Below are 16,169 nucleotides of genomic sequence, written 5' to 3'. Positions count from 1 at the left end.
TATGACTCAGATAACCATCTTTTATTTGGTTCTTTTTTGCTTTTGTTTTGTGTTTTGTTTTGTTTTGTTTTTTTCTTTAAAAGTGGTATGTTAACATCAGGTCTTTTTCTACATTTTCAGAGCTCTGTACAGGTCTTAAAAGGAAATAAGCAATGCTTAATGTACAAAATAAAAACAGAAAACTAGAAAAATCTGAATAGAACGGAGCAAGTTGCTGTCAGGGATACAGTACAAATTAGTAATTAGACGTCATCTGAAGTGCAATACCACTGCAGTAAGGATGAGTTAAGGAATGAAATAAAAATACTCTATTTTAAACAAACAGTATATATATATATTTTTATATGTATATATTTTACAGATAGTAGACCCAGTGATATCTGTAGAATTGTAAAAACATATTTACAAATAACTTTTTTTTTTTTTTAACATTACATATACATCAGCACCATAGTAAGAAAGGAAAAAAAAAAACCCAAACAAACCAACCCCAAATCTAATAAAATCTACCTCTCTAGTACTTGGTCCCAGTACGGAGTATTTGGAGGAAGCTTAATAAAGACAACAGAGACTCAGTCTTCAACACCATTTATTCCCCAAAGCCTGTACCTCCCTGACGCACACGGATTTGCACGTGGCTGCTGCATGGTGGTCGTGTGTATCTAAACCCTCATCTCCCAGCTCTGTGTCGGCAGGCGACCCTCGGCCACTCGCTCCCAAGAAAGGAACGCTGCTGTGCCGTCCCCAGCGCCGTCCCCCGCGCCATCCCCACGGAGCGGGCTTGCTGCCTCCTCATCCTGGCACCTCTGTCACACAGGGCAGGACAGGTACGTGCCACAGCAGCTCGTCGCTCCCTCACCCACGCGCTCACGCAGACACACACGCACGCACGATGCCCTCCTACCTTCAGGGTACCGCTTCTCCCACTGTTTGCCTGTCCCTTCTGTCCCAGCTAGCCCTACCAAGAGCCGCTTACCCGCAAGATGGACTGAAAACTTTGGCTGGTGCTCTCTTTCACTGAATTAGTAGGGCCCAACCGGGCTCCGGCTGAAGCAGCAGACAGGCAAACCCCTATCGTCTTCAGTAGGAACTGGCAGAGGTCCTTGTGCTGTATTTTAAAAAGGGGTTAGCTAAAAGAGATGTAGTAAAGCATTTTTTAAAAATTTAGCAGTCAGGGCAAACTGGATTGATAGCTCACCTTGACCAGCTAGTCCATATTAAAAATGCAGCTAGTCCTGCTCACATTATAGCATATAAAACAGATACTTCCCCTGTCCAGGTAAGCCCTGCCAGGGATTACTGCACAAAAGGGAACCGTAAAGGTGCGCCGAGATGGTTCCAGGCCCATTTTGCTCCCACTCCTTAATGCGATGCATACCTGTGCTCCACAGGGAAAGGCAGGACTTCAAAATGCAAAATGCCAAGCCCCTCAGCTCCCGTGGATTTCAGTGCTCAGCACTTTGCATCGTCGGGCCCAAGGAGAGCGGCGCAAAAGGAGGTAATTGGTAGTTGGTACTGGCAGTTGTACACCAGAGACACTTTCGCTGCAGAGCACGTCTTATGGCTCACAAAGGCCAGCGTTAGGCCAAAAGTTCCCAAACTTTTTGGATTGTGGATCATGTTAACATTTTTTATGCACCACTATATAACCTGATAAGCAGCTCTCAACTGAAAACACTAAAAAGGTGATAGGTTTTGGAGGACAGCTTACCTCAGCCTCAGAATGCAGCTTGGGGACTGCTGCTTCAGACATTCAGAACGGCTGGCATCTCAGTATTGTGCAAGACGCATCACAACTTCATTACAGTGCTGCTCAGCACCGGTCCACACAGTGGAGATAGTGATGCATCGCTATTACCTAAGAGCTTATTTGGGCAGACCCTGTGTTTGTAATAACTACATCAATTATTTTACCCATCCATGAATGATCTTTCGAGTAGTCCTTCACTGGTTCCTGTTCTTCAAATACTGCAGTGAATTTTACCCCGGCAAACCAGAGAGATTAGAACAGACATCTGTTTAAAACCGAAGATCAGGTTGCGTATAACATCACATCGAGAGCCCAGGCATGCCAGGGCAATATCACTTGCCAAACTTGCACTTCTCAAGAGGAGAGGAGAAACTCATTCTGCATGCCAAACCCTGCCTGCACATTTCCTCATGCCTGTTTTCTCCTGGCCTGCCTGCCCCTTTTGTGGCAGTTGTCGCTCACCTTGCTTGCCACTGAAGGATAGGAGGGGAAGTAAGCGAACTCAAAACATACTGGGGAGGAAGGAGAGAGAGAGACCCCCACTTAAGACCTGTGCTGATGTCTTTTGGTACCTCTTCACCCTTCAACACTGTTTGAAGCTGCTGTTCTGCACCCCCAGGCAGCAGATCCACACCAAAGTGCTCCGACAGGGAAGTGCTACTGCAAGTCCCAAGGGGACTAAATAGCTCATTAAGTTAACCCTGCCACCTAAGCCATCTCTAGCAGCAGTCCCCTAATCAAACTGTCCTCACCACACTGCCAAATTTATGTTCTCCTACACTTCTATTGGATTTTTATCACTCCGCGGTGAAAACGGTGACCTGCCTGTGACTGTTTAGGTTTGTCCTGTGTGTGCTGCACATCCCTCGTGACAGCCCAGAGCTGGCCCTGTGGGTTTGGCCGTGGCTCAGCGAGACCCGCTTACCCCTGGGGCTAAGCCCGTGTCTGACCAGGGCCCGTGCGATCGCCCGCAGGCATCTTTAGGCTCACTCCTGGCTGTTTTCATCTGCTCCCCTGAGAGTTGCAGCGATTGCAGTTACAAGAGGTGGGAGATACTGGGACTGCGCCACTCAACTGTGCAATGAAGCCTCACTTCAGCAGGGAAGGAACAAAAGTTCCCAACCAGAGGCATCAGCTGGCTTTTCCAGTTTCCCCATTCTGCCCTCCCTATCCCCCCCACCCCCACAGCGGGTGCTGCCACACAAGGGAGATTGCTTGGTGGAAGTCTTGGGATGCCGATGTTTTCATCGTCCCCTGAATCTTCCAAAGTTGGCTACAGATCAGCTTAGTTTGCACGATTAAAAACAAAAGAAAACAAAATAACCCCAAACTAAACCAATTCGAATAAAAAAACAACAATCCAAGGATGGGGAGAACATCCAGCTCTCTCTCTTCTTTTTTCAAATGCAACAACCAAAGCTCCAGACTATACAAGCCCATTCACTGGGGGTTTCCAAACAACTCATCAAGTTCTTGTATCCACTCATCCCCTGGTCCGCTCTTAATGATGGAGTCCACAAGGTCTGCGCCCTCTGCTAAACTGGAGAACGACCCCCCTGCTCCTTCATTACTGTAGTTGTAGGATATGTCCTGAGTGGGATTCCTCTCGTAGGCCTGGCCTTGGCTGCTCTGAGCAAAGTTACCACCTGGCATTTGCTGCGTTGGAGGCTGGCTAAAGCCAGACATAGCAGGGACCCCTTGGCTTATTGCAGGCATTACCATCGGCCTGGCCTGGCTGGCTCCTTGTTGCCCAGGTAGTGGCTGCAGCAACTGTCTCCCCATCGCTGGGTTCAGGGCTCTTACTGTCCCACCCGTGTCCACAACTGTCTGTGGGAAATGTTGCTTGGACAGCCGCGGCTGCCCAGCCTGCATCGGGTACGTTGTGCCGTTGTTGAAGGGCCCCATTTCACCGCTAGTCCTTCCGGGGACACCTTGTAAGCCTCGCTGCTGCCAGTTTTGTGTTCCTTGAGGGACGGTCCCCATCAGGTTTTGAAGTCGTGGTGCTTGTGGCCTGGGTAAGACCTGGCCCACGGGTCCTTTCATCTGCTGCTGATGCTGGGGAAGAGCAGAGTTTACCAGCATGTTCTGACCAAAATTGCCGACCATTCCCACCGCTTGTCCAGAGGCGGTCTGCCTCGTTCCCTGGCCTGTGTTATGTGCCATGTTCATGCCACTTTGGTTTGGGTGCTGCAACATTTGGCTCATCCCTGTGCTCATACTGTACATTCCCGGCTGGCTGGAAGAGGCGTTGCTGTAAGGAGCCATGCCCATGTCTGACTGGCCTGCGGTCGTGGGCAGTGTGCTCGGGTTCTGGGAGGGACCCATTGCCATCATGCTCGCATTCTGGGCCATCATTCGGGATGTCCTCATGCTCTGGAGTGCTGCTTGGTTTCTCACGGCTGCTATATCCTGGGGAGAACCTACACCAAAAAGGGAGGAAGGTAAGGAAAAAAATCAGAGTCCTGTAAATCTTAACTAACGTTCCTTTGCATAAGAGACAACCTGTAGGAGCCTTCTGCATCACAGTAAGATTTCAGATCGCTGTGCTTTCTGAGCGAATAAATTATTGTTTCATGTGAAGGTTAGCAGTGAGCTAGAAGGTTATCCATCCTGGGGAGATGTGCTTGCTGCCTAACGTTTGTTGTGTTTCAGAGATTGTATGTTCCCCAACTCGCTCTGGCTGCACCCTCTGTCCCGACCTGCCAAGTCCCCTCTCCTTGAGGGTGACAGTTCACACAGCTCAAGCGCTGCCCTAAACAGGAATCGCCGATCACGTTATGGATTCGATTTGTGAAGCGGGACGCTGTTCAGCAGAGAATACCATCAATAGAGACTAGCAGCCTAATTTCCCTTAAGGCCTAAAACGAGGCTGGCAAGATTAAAAGGCCAATGATTTACCCACTAAGTAATTCTCAATTATGACAATTTTGGGATGCGTACCCCAAGGTATTCATGGCTTCAGGTTTTTGAAGAATCCAGGCGACACAACTGCATGCCTGATGCGTGATTACAGCCATGGTTGCCTCCCTGATAACCACCTTCCCAGGTACCTAAGCTAGACAGCCACAGAAGCTGCAGGGCTAAAACAGGCCTGCCTTTTCCTTACTTCACCAGGATCAGAGCTTAAATTTTTAAGAAGTGACCTGAGAGTCAAAGTCCCCTTTCTAAAGCAAACGTGAGTCTTCCTTTTTGTGTGTATTTTTTTTTCCCCAGGACCAGTGACAATGTGCGCCCTCCTCTGTTAAAAAAAAATAAAATAATAAAACCACTCCCTAAGACTTCAAAGGTGTGTATGCACTGTGGTTCAGTAGCACTCATCTCCTTCAGATAAGCCTAATTCAGCTTGTAGCAAGCAAATGAGAAAGCTTCCACCCGTCTTCTTCAATGGCAGCAAAGCAGCTGAACTTCAGTTTACCATTTGAAGCTCTCTTTTGAATATCTCCATTTTCCATTTTCAAGGCTTACTTTTGAAAGACATGTCAGGCTTAGAAGGCCAATCAATTTTTTAATAGCTCAGGAGGCACAAATGAATGGATTTTCTATAGCATTGTTACGGATTAAGTCTATGGAAAGAAGAAAAATTGTTTTTTGGGGACATTTAAAGCAGGGAGAGTGTATTAGTGAATCGACATTATAAGCACATTTTACTCCACCTTAGGCCAGCGATGGGAAACCAGAAAATCCTAACCTTGTTAAATTCCCCACCGTGGCAGATAACTGAACCATGCTTGTGTCTTCCTTTCAGGGGTGGGGGGAGCTATCGATTTCTGGGAAGCCAACATGCTTCTGTATTTACTATCTTTATTTAAAAACAATTACCAGAGCTCTGATTATGCCATGGGTCTACTGTGGTTTTCAGCCACCATACCGAACTAAACACAATGCTCTGCAGCTGAAGCTCTAAGAGTATAAGGCACACAATTACTCCCAGCTCAAACATTATTAAATGCAAGGTATAAATATAAAATGGTTGCTTTAAGAGTCATGAACTGTACGACAAAATCTGAATGTTCTTAAATCAATCCCTATCTGTTGTCCCTCAGTGGCAGACAACATGCTTGAACATCTGTGGGGAACAGAGAACACTGGGCTGTGTTATTCACGTTGGCTTGGTTTCCATGAGGAATAGGTACGAATAAAGGAAATGTCATTTCTATAGTTTTGCACATAATGCAGAGGACGGCTACATCTCCTTTTTGCTGCAGCAGGACAAGCTTTTAAAGGATGCTTTTAGCTCCAACATACAGATAAATGAAACATTTTGTAGCATGAAGAGAGACCATCTGGCTCTCAACTGAACAGGGCAAATGTAGTGGCAGCTTTTTACTTTATCTGTGCTATGAAACCATCTTCTTAATGATCGGCACCGGGGTCCCCTTGATCTTTCTTAATTTAGATCACCTCCTCCTTCCATGATTAGAAGCAGTCTCTTTTTACAATGACTTCAGCAAGTGTTTAAGACACAGATAGTATTAAAAACTTACTTAATGCATCTTTAGCTATTTTTTTAAATTGAAAACAGCAGCTGAAAACCTCCAAAGGAGTCACTACCAGCAAGTGGTTCAAAAACTACTTTTGTTAACTACCCTGCTTAGCTTAAGAGACAGGAGATCAGACAAGGAGTAGTTAAAAGAAAGGTGCAACAGATTTTAAGGTTTTGGGCCACCTTCTGGTCTCATTTACACATAACCTACTGCACTGGATTACAGTCTTGTGACTAGATACAAAAATGGTGAAATATTTATATTTAAATTACCTCATTTATGAAAATTAATTCCTTGCTCTGTCAGATTAGCCTAAACTCTCTTCTCCATTTCTTTTAAATAATACATATGAAGGCAAGGTTTCAAAGAACCATTAATGCAGAAAGATTTTACATGTGCATCTCAATGTATGGCAGTGCACACACATACATTTTGATTTTGCAAATGAATTGCTGGGAGAAAAGAATTGTTTCATACAGAATTTATGCTGCCACAGATAAAAATGAGAAGGTGCTTAGAAGAAGCCACTCTGATATATACAAGCAGAAGATCTGGCTGCCTGTGCACTTTCCGCATACAAGAACTACAATACACTTGCCTCCCTTGTTTTCTGTTGCAGTTACATGACACGATCATGAATATACAGCACATGTGCATGTTCGTTTCATGTCCGTTTAGAATCCATGGCTAGTGAAGACATTCAGCTGATGCTTTGCAGCTGAAAAGCTCAGAATTAACTTCTTTTCCTAAAGCAAAACGATTGTACTTACATTCTTCAGTTATCTGCAAGCACATTGAAATAACACTTGCTTTTTTTGAGATAATTAAAAACTCTCCATTTACATCTTGGGTATTTCACTGTGTCTCCCACACCTGACATCTGTCAGTCACTTCTCTAGATAAGGATGACCTCTGTGAAATTCTCTGCTCATCAAACTGGAAAAAGTGGGGAATGAAGAGGTGTAAAACCAAGATACAGTGAGAGACACTAGATGGAGGGGAAAAAAAAAAAAAGCATAATGAGAGTGGTGGCAAACAAGATAAATCCTAGAATCCAGATGTCAAAGAGGCAAAACAAATGTCAAATTAAAAATGCAGCTTTTGCTGAGCGGAGCAGAAAGGAAATTAGAAATGTAACTAAATACACAAACCTGGGCATTCCCCTTTGGTAAAAGATGTGGTATTTGCAAGCATGCAACAGCCTGTCTTCCTGTTTTGGCACACTGCTTAAACCCTGGCCTTCATAAAATGCATGAACTTTCATGTGCCTGCTACAGGAGCATATATCGGCTCCAATACAGGAAAAAGAATTTGACTTTTACCTTGGAACTGATTGACCTGTTGCACCGGATACGGGCTCCGCTGTTGCTGCAGATGCTGCCGAGGCAAATGTGACTGCTGCTGCAACTGCTGAAAATGAATGAGGGAAAGAAAGCAGAAAAAGATGATTAATTAATTAGCGAGCTGAGAAAGGGGCTGGTGGCAAAAGTACTGCAGCAGAACTGCAGCATTTCTTATCTAGCAAACTGTTCTGGAGAGACAAGCAGAATCATTAGAAGAGTCCTCCTGAGAGCACTTGGGCTACTCAGCACACAGACTCTCTGGTTCAAAAAGGAATAAGCATCGAGGCTAACATCATCTCTCCTTAATAACAACCACTTCATCCCGACCTCTACAGTGTGACCTTAACTGTCTCCAAGCTGAAAGGAGAGGGAGGGATATAAAATAACTTTGCCCACTTATGTCTGAGGGCAACTGTAGCCACACACCCTTTCCTTCGCCCAGCCCTGCCAAAGTCTAGAGGTTTGTGCTCCTGGTACAAGACTTTCCTCCACCTCTGCACTTAAACCACACTGCTGCAAGGAGTACTGCATCCTGACCTGAGCACTGTGGCTAGGACCATTCCCGAGCCAAACAGAAAGGGCTACTAAGGCACATTTCCTCTTGTGCTTCAGGGAATGATAGTTGGGAAGCAGGTGATTGCAAAATGTCTCCCTCCCTTGATCCAGCCCACACTGTTTCTCCGTGATCATTTTCTATGAATACTCATGCATCTAAACCAGAATCCAGGGCTGATTATAAAAACAAAGAGTGTTTACCAGAGCTTTCAAAGCCTAGGGTATACTTGACTAAGCACTTACTAAAAGGACGTGTCCTGGTGCTTCATCTGCAGCTGTACAAATACTGTGTCCAAACCCAACGATGTGTAACGAAGGTAAGAGAACGGCAAAGATTGGAAAGAGCAAGTACTAATCCCCGTGTTCATAAATGTGTGTTACAAACCATCAAAAGGATAAAGGGAACCTTGTTAGGCACAAAACACCCAAAAGCTAGGAGCCTGAGGACTGTGACTTTGTCACTTTTCATCTATGCCAGCACACTTGACAGCCTCAGCCTTGTGGTTTTTCAACACTTTCAGGTTTGCCTCCAGCAGCCAAGACAGCGACTGGCTCTCAGCTTTATGCAGTTGAATCGACCTAATCCACGATGGGCGAACGTGACTGCATCCTCACTCTTCTGCACTTGTTCACCCCTGAACTGCTTCATGCATCTTTATCCTGAATATTTCTAGGAGCATCCTTCCTCTTCACTGGGGGTGAATTTTTCTGTTTCTCAGGAGGACCACGAGAAGAGGGGAAGGCTATCCGTATGCCTGTGGCTATACAACATGCACAAGTTCTAACACAAATTAAAGCAGACCCCAGGTCTTAAGCTGTATTTCTCCAGCAAGAGAGCTGAAGCCAAGCTTAAAGCAGCTACAGACCCCTCAGAACATTACCTAGGTAACACTGGGGGACTGCAAGTTTAAACTTGGGTATGAACTTACAGGCACGGAACAGTGTGACTTCCCACTGACTTTCTCCTGGGTTGCTTTTAAACTACAGCTGAGTTAAACACGCGCAAGACATCACCATTCAGACTGGGTAATTTAATGTTTACATCGCAAAGCCCGAGAGCTCCACAAGCCAGGTGACAGGCTCCAGTGCAGCAGTTCCACGCTGCCACTGCACGGGCTGGTTTTACTGTTCTCCCACTTCAGCCTCTGGTTCCCCCCTTAATGGTGCCCTCCCTTGTGCTAACATAATTGCTCATACCGGTACATGATAAACCAGATTAAAGAACTGAGCTGGGTAAACACTAGCGTTTTTTCTTTGCCAGGTTACTTTTAACCCATGTCAATTCTTTGTCCCAGATCACTGCACAGCTGTATATAGCTTTTGCCAGCGCAAGACCAGTCAGAGGTAGGGAAGAGGACCAGCAACTGTAACTGTAGCAGTTTGCTTCTGCCGGAGTAAATGCACCATGAGATACCAGGTTAAGAGCTAACCTCTCTGGTGTCTAAAATCCCATGAGACCGTCAAGCCCATCACTGGGAACGTGGGTGATATTTGCCAAGCTTATGGTAGGACTGAGACAGATGCCTCTTCTTGGATAAGCATTGCTGAAATACTATGATAGGAGCCACCAAAACACAGAAGGAAAGGCTGGTATTGCACTGTCTCGCGCTCGTGCCGTCATACCTGTGTGTGCTGCAGTGCCTGAGACAAACGGGTACTGTACCTGCTCGGCTAGGATCTGCTGCTGCTGCTGCCTTTGCTCTCTTAGAAACTGCTGTTTCTGCTGCTCTATCACGTGGAGCTGGGCTCTCTGCTCAATCAGCATCTGCTTCATGATGGCTGCTTGAGGTTGATTTCCTAGGAAGGGACCCCCCGAGCTCGTGCCCGTGACCACGCTGCTGGAGCCGGGTGGGACTGAAGGCTGCATGGGCCCCGTGGTCCGGGACAGCCCCACTTGATGCTGCTCCTGCGCAAAGAGAGAGAGAAGGCCTTGTTACTCGGGGTGCTCCACCGGCACGGGAAGTTATGGCTCATTAACAAGAGACGTTGACTCTGGGGGTGAAGACTGGAGCTTGACGGAGGTAACAGTCCTCGGAAAGAGGCTCGTGGCCGTGCCACGGGCTGCTCCTCGCAGGCAGCAGCTGGCAGGTTCCCCTTCTCTCCTGGAGGTCAAGCCCACTCAGATAAAGCAAGAGCACTTTTCAGTTCATTAATAGCAAATAAATAAAGCTGCGTACTAGGTTTAATTTCATTCAGGATACGCAGCTTCAGAGTTTTTCTAAAATTCTTCCCCCTTATCATGGAGCCAAGCATATTTTCTCTCCCTTTCTGCTGCCCTTTCCCCATAACAGCAGTTCCGCAGTCACCCGGAGTGAGGAGCGGAGGTTTTGGGTGCACGCAAACAACGGCAGGAGCCGGCTGCATTAATTCCGCCTACATTGCACCCCAGTCGCAGGATTTAACCACAAAACGTGTTTAAGCTTTCCCTCCCCCAGCGAGGGGCCAAAGCCTGAGAGGCCGCAGGGCACATGGTGCCACCGGCACCCTCTCCCAAACCCGCCCTGCTCTGCGTTTCCAATCCAGTTTGCTGCTTTGGAGTGCAGGGACACGGAGCCGGAGCAGGCACGGGTAAGCCTCGGCACCCCGGCGGGCAGCGCGCCGCTCTGCCGGCCCGCACCGCTGGCACCCCAGCGCGGTGCCCGGGGAGGCTGCGGCCACCTGCGCCACCGCCCGCCGGCAGGTGGCGCTGCCCGCCCGCGGCCCGGCCCGCCCGGTGGGGGCACGGCGCGGCGGGGCGGGACCGGGCTCCCCCCGCTGCGGGCAGGGGGGGGCGGGGGACACCGGGAGCGGCGGGCAGCGCTGCCGGGGGGCACCCAGAGACACCCCCCCCCGGGCCGGCGCCAGGCTGCCCCGCTGCCGGGGCAGAAGCAACCCCACGGCCACCAGCGCCCCCGCAGCGCTCCGGAGGGGCCCTGCCCCGAGGCGGGGGGAACAAACAACGCGGGGGGGTGGGTCGACGGCAAAGCAGCAGGTGCAGCGCTGTGCCCCCACGCCTGTAGGTCCAGGTACTCCTCGGTGTAAAAGAGCGTGAAGGGTTTCTCTTGTGCCCCCCAGCCGCTGGCCCCGCAGCAGGGTCGGCAGCGGGGACCCGCCGGGGTGACGCCGCAGCCCGCGTTCGGCCGGTGCGGGACCCCCGGGCCGGCGCCCCCCGCCCCCAGCCTGGGGGTGCGGAACGCCGTGGGGAGCCCTGGCGGGCCGCCCGCAGCGCAAACCACCCGTGCGAGAGCTGCTCCGGGCCAGGAGCACCGGTCGGCAGCACACAGGGGTCTGTGGCGATGGCAGCCCCCCCGCCTCTGCTGGGCTGAGCACGCCGGGGCCGGCGCTGCGGAGCGCTGCTTGCCCGGCAGGACCGGCCTCGACGTGTGCTCCTTAGAAGCTCCTTAATTGTTTTATAGAGACGGGTACTAATTCAAAAGCACTAACTCGACGGAAAGGATCTCTGTCACTTGAGGGTCCTTTGGGCAAAGCTTGCCAGGGTGAGGTTTGGGATTCATCTGCTTCATTGACGGTTTGAGTTACGTCAATTACCGTGTGATTGAGAATGTATAGAAAAGTAATCTTATGACGGCCACGCCAACCCAGTCAATGCACGGGTTAAAATCAATGCTCGAGTGTACCTTTGGAAATTAGGATCAGCCTTTCTGCATGAAGGTCAGGTTTTCAAGGAGCCTTCCGAGGAAATAACAAGAAAATACAATTTGTCCACATCTCTGCTTTGCACAGATATTCCCTGAAGGGCTCTCTGCTGAAAGGCAGCTCTCTGGTATTTAGGTTCTCTCTCTTAACATCTGCCCTGGTTTGAAAGTTCCCTCCCCACACTCTTCCCACTTCTCCCCTGGCCCCATCTCACACTGCACTTTACAGCCCGGCGAAGCGCGGTGCCCGCAGCACCTCGAGGGCTGTGGCAGCTGCTGGGGTGTCCCCGAGCCGGGGTCAGGGAATCGCACCCGCCATGGATCCCTCAGCAGCTCTCGCACCGAGCCCTTTCACCCAGCCCTGGCGCTGGGCTCCGGCTGGCTTTTCTTGGGGAGGGGACACAGACATCATCTGTCTCCAGCCGAGCCGATGGTAAAGGCTTTTTCCTACCACCCCCTGGCCCTCCCCCGACTTCTGATGAAGTCATCAAGCTACAGATTGCATAACTGATGCACAGGACTATCTTGTGTTATACTGGGAGACGGGCCAACTGCTTCCATTTATAGACGAAAGCAATGCCACGCTGCCAAATAATGGAGCCTTTGCTGCAGCTACTACAAGGAAAAAGAAGGGGGGGGGGGGGGACGACGACGACAACATGAGGACACAGGGACGGACACCCAGGAGCCAAAGGGCATGCTGTGAAGTGACATCGCTTGGAGCTTCCTCTGCTGAGCCTCAGCGCACTGCTCCCTGCGGGGCTGAGCCCGAGCCCCCACCGAATGGCCTTCCAAACAATCTTACTGCAGAACTAGTGTCCTGGCGCTCCCGCACACACGGGTACGGCGGAGGGACACAGCCACCCCACCGTAACGCCGCACAAGGCACTCCAGTCTGTATCCTATTACATGGCGAGTTAATTGCAGAGTTTAAAAAGGAAGAAAGCTTCGAAAGGAGCCCCACCCGCTGACATGAGCCCCCTGCACCAGCTGGAGGAAATACGAGGATTAGCACAAAGGTGTTACTTCCAGGGTTGTGCGTTTAGTCACGTCGAGGTACAAGAGTTTACCTACTCATAGCGAAAACTTCCTCTTTCCAGTTTTAATAACAGGTTTAAAGCCAGGCCTTCCTCACCAAGACAGAACACCACCCTCCTACCCAGAATATTTCTTCTCCTTTCCATTTTTTTTTTTGGCAAAAACACTTCCCAACCGATGATGAAAGGCCCCGGTGACATCACTGGGAGCAGCCCCGGGTTGTGTGTCCTGAAAACCAGAGCAGAGCCCAGGCAAAAGGTCTCCACAGGCAGGAAAATGCTCCCTAGCACCTGGGAGCAGAGCTCTTTACCAAGAGCACCTCTGCAGCCCGGCAGTGCTGCTGTTAACCTCCAAGGCAGGGTTGCGCAGCTCTGCCCAGCCCTGGCAGCGGTGTGGGGCCACGTATGCTTGTGGGTTGCTTCAGTTACCCAGCCATGGTGTGCACACCCACCCTCCTTCCACTGTTCCCTCCGGAGGTCCAGCATGGAGATGAAACCTGGAAGCAGGCTGGGGGATACGTGTGTGGGGCTGGGAATCAGTGATGAAAGAAGCAATGCTGGGCTTTACGTGGCCGCCTCTTACACACCATTGCCTGCTCCAGGCCTGGGTGCAGTCTCACCACAAGAGCCGAGCACCAAGTCAAGCAACTCGGGCTAAGTGCAGCACTTACACAGCTATAGAGCTTCAAACCCAAACTGATCCAAGCTTCGCTGACAGTGCTCTGAGCTCCTGCTCTGCCTGCCAGCCCCCTCCATCCTCCCACTGCAACCTGAGCCTTCCTGCCCCTAGAGCTCCTCTCATTCCTTACCTCCCCTTTCTCCTTCCTACACCCCCTGCCTCTGCATTTTCCTTCCTCCACCAACTGGCGCTGCTGCCTTTTCACCCTCCAGACACCCTCATCAACTCCCCTGCTCACCGGCTGCTGGCACCACATCACCTCCGCAGCCGACTGCGCTGGTACCCAGCGGCCCATGCCCACGGCCTGACTCACCTGTGACTCAGGCTGTCATCTCTCCGGAGGGATCCCCAGCAGCAAGGGGACAACCCAGCTCCTTTCCCCAGGGCCCTGTGCTCCTGTGCATGTGGGCACATGCTGCAGGGGTGCCCTGCATGGGTGTAGGCATGTAGTCCGTGTAAAGAGTGACGAGATGTCCTGGAATGGGAAACACGTGCAGTATTCTCAGCCTGTCTCTCATCAGCCTGTTACATCTGGGAAGAAGGTATAGTGTGACTTCTGATTTTTCACTGTGGCTATTTTCAACAGCACCCAAAGCCACTGTGTGCTACTCACAGGCTGCAAACAGCTCTCTCCTGATAACAGTGGCTGGTGCAGACACATGCTTCAGTCGGGAACAGAGAAGCTGCAGCTCCACTGCGAGGTCCTCACCGAGGGCCAGATGAAGCCAAGAGGCTGCTTATGTGAGGAGGGACGGCGGCAAGAGCTTTTCACCTGATGCAGCCATGCTGCTGAGCAAGTTCAAACACACGTGCTGGCCCTGACTAAGCCTCCCAGGGACCTTGCCAGGACCCCTCCTGCCTCTGCAGCCTCAGCCACCTGCTTTTAAAGCAGGCCAGGGCCAAAATCAAGTGCTTGGCCCCTGGGAGACTCACCAGGTATTGAAAGAGCCAAGCTGCTATTTGCGGAGCCAAAAAAGAGCCACGATTTCCAAATGGTCAGCATAGCACATCTGGACAGGTTTGTATAGTTGCAGAGCACCCAGTAAGATGAACTTCTGTAGGGATCTGGCTGCTTAGTTAACGCCTACACAGGAGTCGCCCTCTGTTGATAATCTGCTCCTGAGTGACAGGAGGATAAATCCTGTGTCCTCCCAGTGTATTTCCAAGGATCTACTGGAGTGAGGGAATCCTCTGCAGGAGTTCAGGGGTGATGTGTGTGCATACATGCACAGTTATGCACAGTAAACATAAGTGACTCTAAAAAGAGAACAAAAGGGAGTGGAAAAGGTATTTTCCTCTGTCTCAAATCTTATATGCCTCTTCCTGATCATGCAGTGATTTATTCCTTCCGTACGTTATTCAATCTCCCAACTGCAGCTAAAAGCAATCACACAATTTTCTTTCAGAACAAGCAGAACAACCACCAGCTGACGCCCTGAGAGCCGGGCAGCTGGGTGCAGGTAAGTGCAGGCAGGGACCAGCCAAGCTTACTCAGCTGATCTGATCCATGCTGATCTGTGGTGATCAGAGCCTTTGGGCATGGGGAGCCGGCTCTGCTCCTGCGGAAGGCCAGGGGAGCAGAGCGGGACCCCAGGGTAAGGGGGGGCTGTTCCAGGCAACTGCTAGCAGAAACCTACGGCCAAAGGGTTTTCCACATCTGGGAACAAAGTGTTTCCCAAAAAGCTGAGGGAAGCAGAGACTTGAAAGTAGGGTCTTAGTGTGACAATTGGACATAAATTCACTGTGCTGTTCTGTGGTATGTGAACTAATGCAATCCTTGAATATACAAAGAGCAGAAGAGCAAACAGAAGCCAGGAGGTGGCTTATCCTGCATACCGCATTAAAAGAACGATACTAGAAAAATATATACAATCACACATCTACATTTAGAGTCAGAGCAGAAAAAGAAGACACAAAAATTATTTGAGCCAGAAAGTGTCTGCCAGTGAGTGACTTAAAGAGCTCAATCCATTTAGCTTACCACAAAGAAAACTGAGAGATGCTTTGACCATGGCCTATAAAAATACCTTCACAAGGGAAGAAATCCTTTAAAGAGTTCGTTTATCCAGTGAAGAAGGCAAAACCAGATACAAGGGCTGGAAGCTGAAGACAGATTCAAATCAGAAAGAAGAATCACATTTTTACACTATGATTTCATTACCCATCAGAAATGGCAGATCTCCACATTTTGATGTCTTCAAGGATGACAGCCTTTCTGGATAAACACAACTTAGCCGTGTGATTGAACGGCCTGCAGTGTACACGATAGAACAGCACCGCCTGCCCTTAGCTCCGTGCAGCTCCGAGCTGCTCTCCCTGGCACGGCAGAGGCAGCTGGCCCTGCTGCATCCCGCTGCTGCTGGGCTGGCAGGCACCGCGCCGCTGTCGCGGGGCTCTCAGGTACTGCCCGCCTGCCTCTGTGTGCGCGTATGCATGCACATGCCAAAAAAGGGGGTCTCCAACCTGTTATTTGGATCAAAAATATTATCCGTTTCCATATACTACATCACATTTAAACATCGTCTCTATCTAGTGTTTTCGGAGCAGCCTGAAAGCATGTTCCTATATTCCCCCAGAAATATTTCTATTAAATTCCTTGTAATGTTGTTACTTATTGCGTCTGGCAGCGATCTTAATCCCTCTCTCTAAATCAGGTTGCCCAAAGCCAAGCCACCTTTCTTCACAG

General features: G+C 49.8%; 1 protein-coding gene across 2 annotated transcripts in view; it reads right to left on the bottom strand.

Moving 5' to 3' along the window:
• The window catches only part of MAML3 (mastermind like transcriptional coactivator 3), a 252,475-nt gene continuing 236,306 nt past the window's right edge, over positions 1 to 16,169 (bottom strand). The window contains exons 3-5 of one of the 2 annotated variants that reach the window (XM_056321819.1): positions 9,796 to 10,038; positions 7,557 to 7,641; positions 1 to 4,170 (exon numbers count right to left, since the gene is read on the bottom strand). In XM_056321819.1, coding sequence (XP_056177794.1) covers positions 3,191 to 4,170; positions 7,557 to 7,641; positions 9,796 to 10,038 — 1,308 coding nt within the window. In that variant the 3' untranslated portion in view covers positions 1 to 3,190. Of the gene's footprint in view, positions 4,171 to 7,556; positions 7,645 to 9,795; positions 10,039 to 16,169 lie in introns of both variants that reach the window. The other variant, XM_056321811.1, reaches the window with a different exon arrangement.

This window comes from Falco biarmicus, chromosome 1, assembly GCF_023638135.1.
Source record: "Falco biarmicus isolate bFalBia1 chromosome 1, bFalBia1.pri, whole genome shotgun sequence".
Taxonomy (NCBI): Eukaryota; Metazoa; Chordata; class Aves; order Falconiformes; family Falconidae; genus Falco; species Falco biarmicus.
The sequence above is the reverse complement of the archived record's forward strand: the minus strand, read 5'-3'. Positions and strand labels throughout refer to the sequence as shown.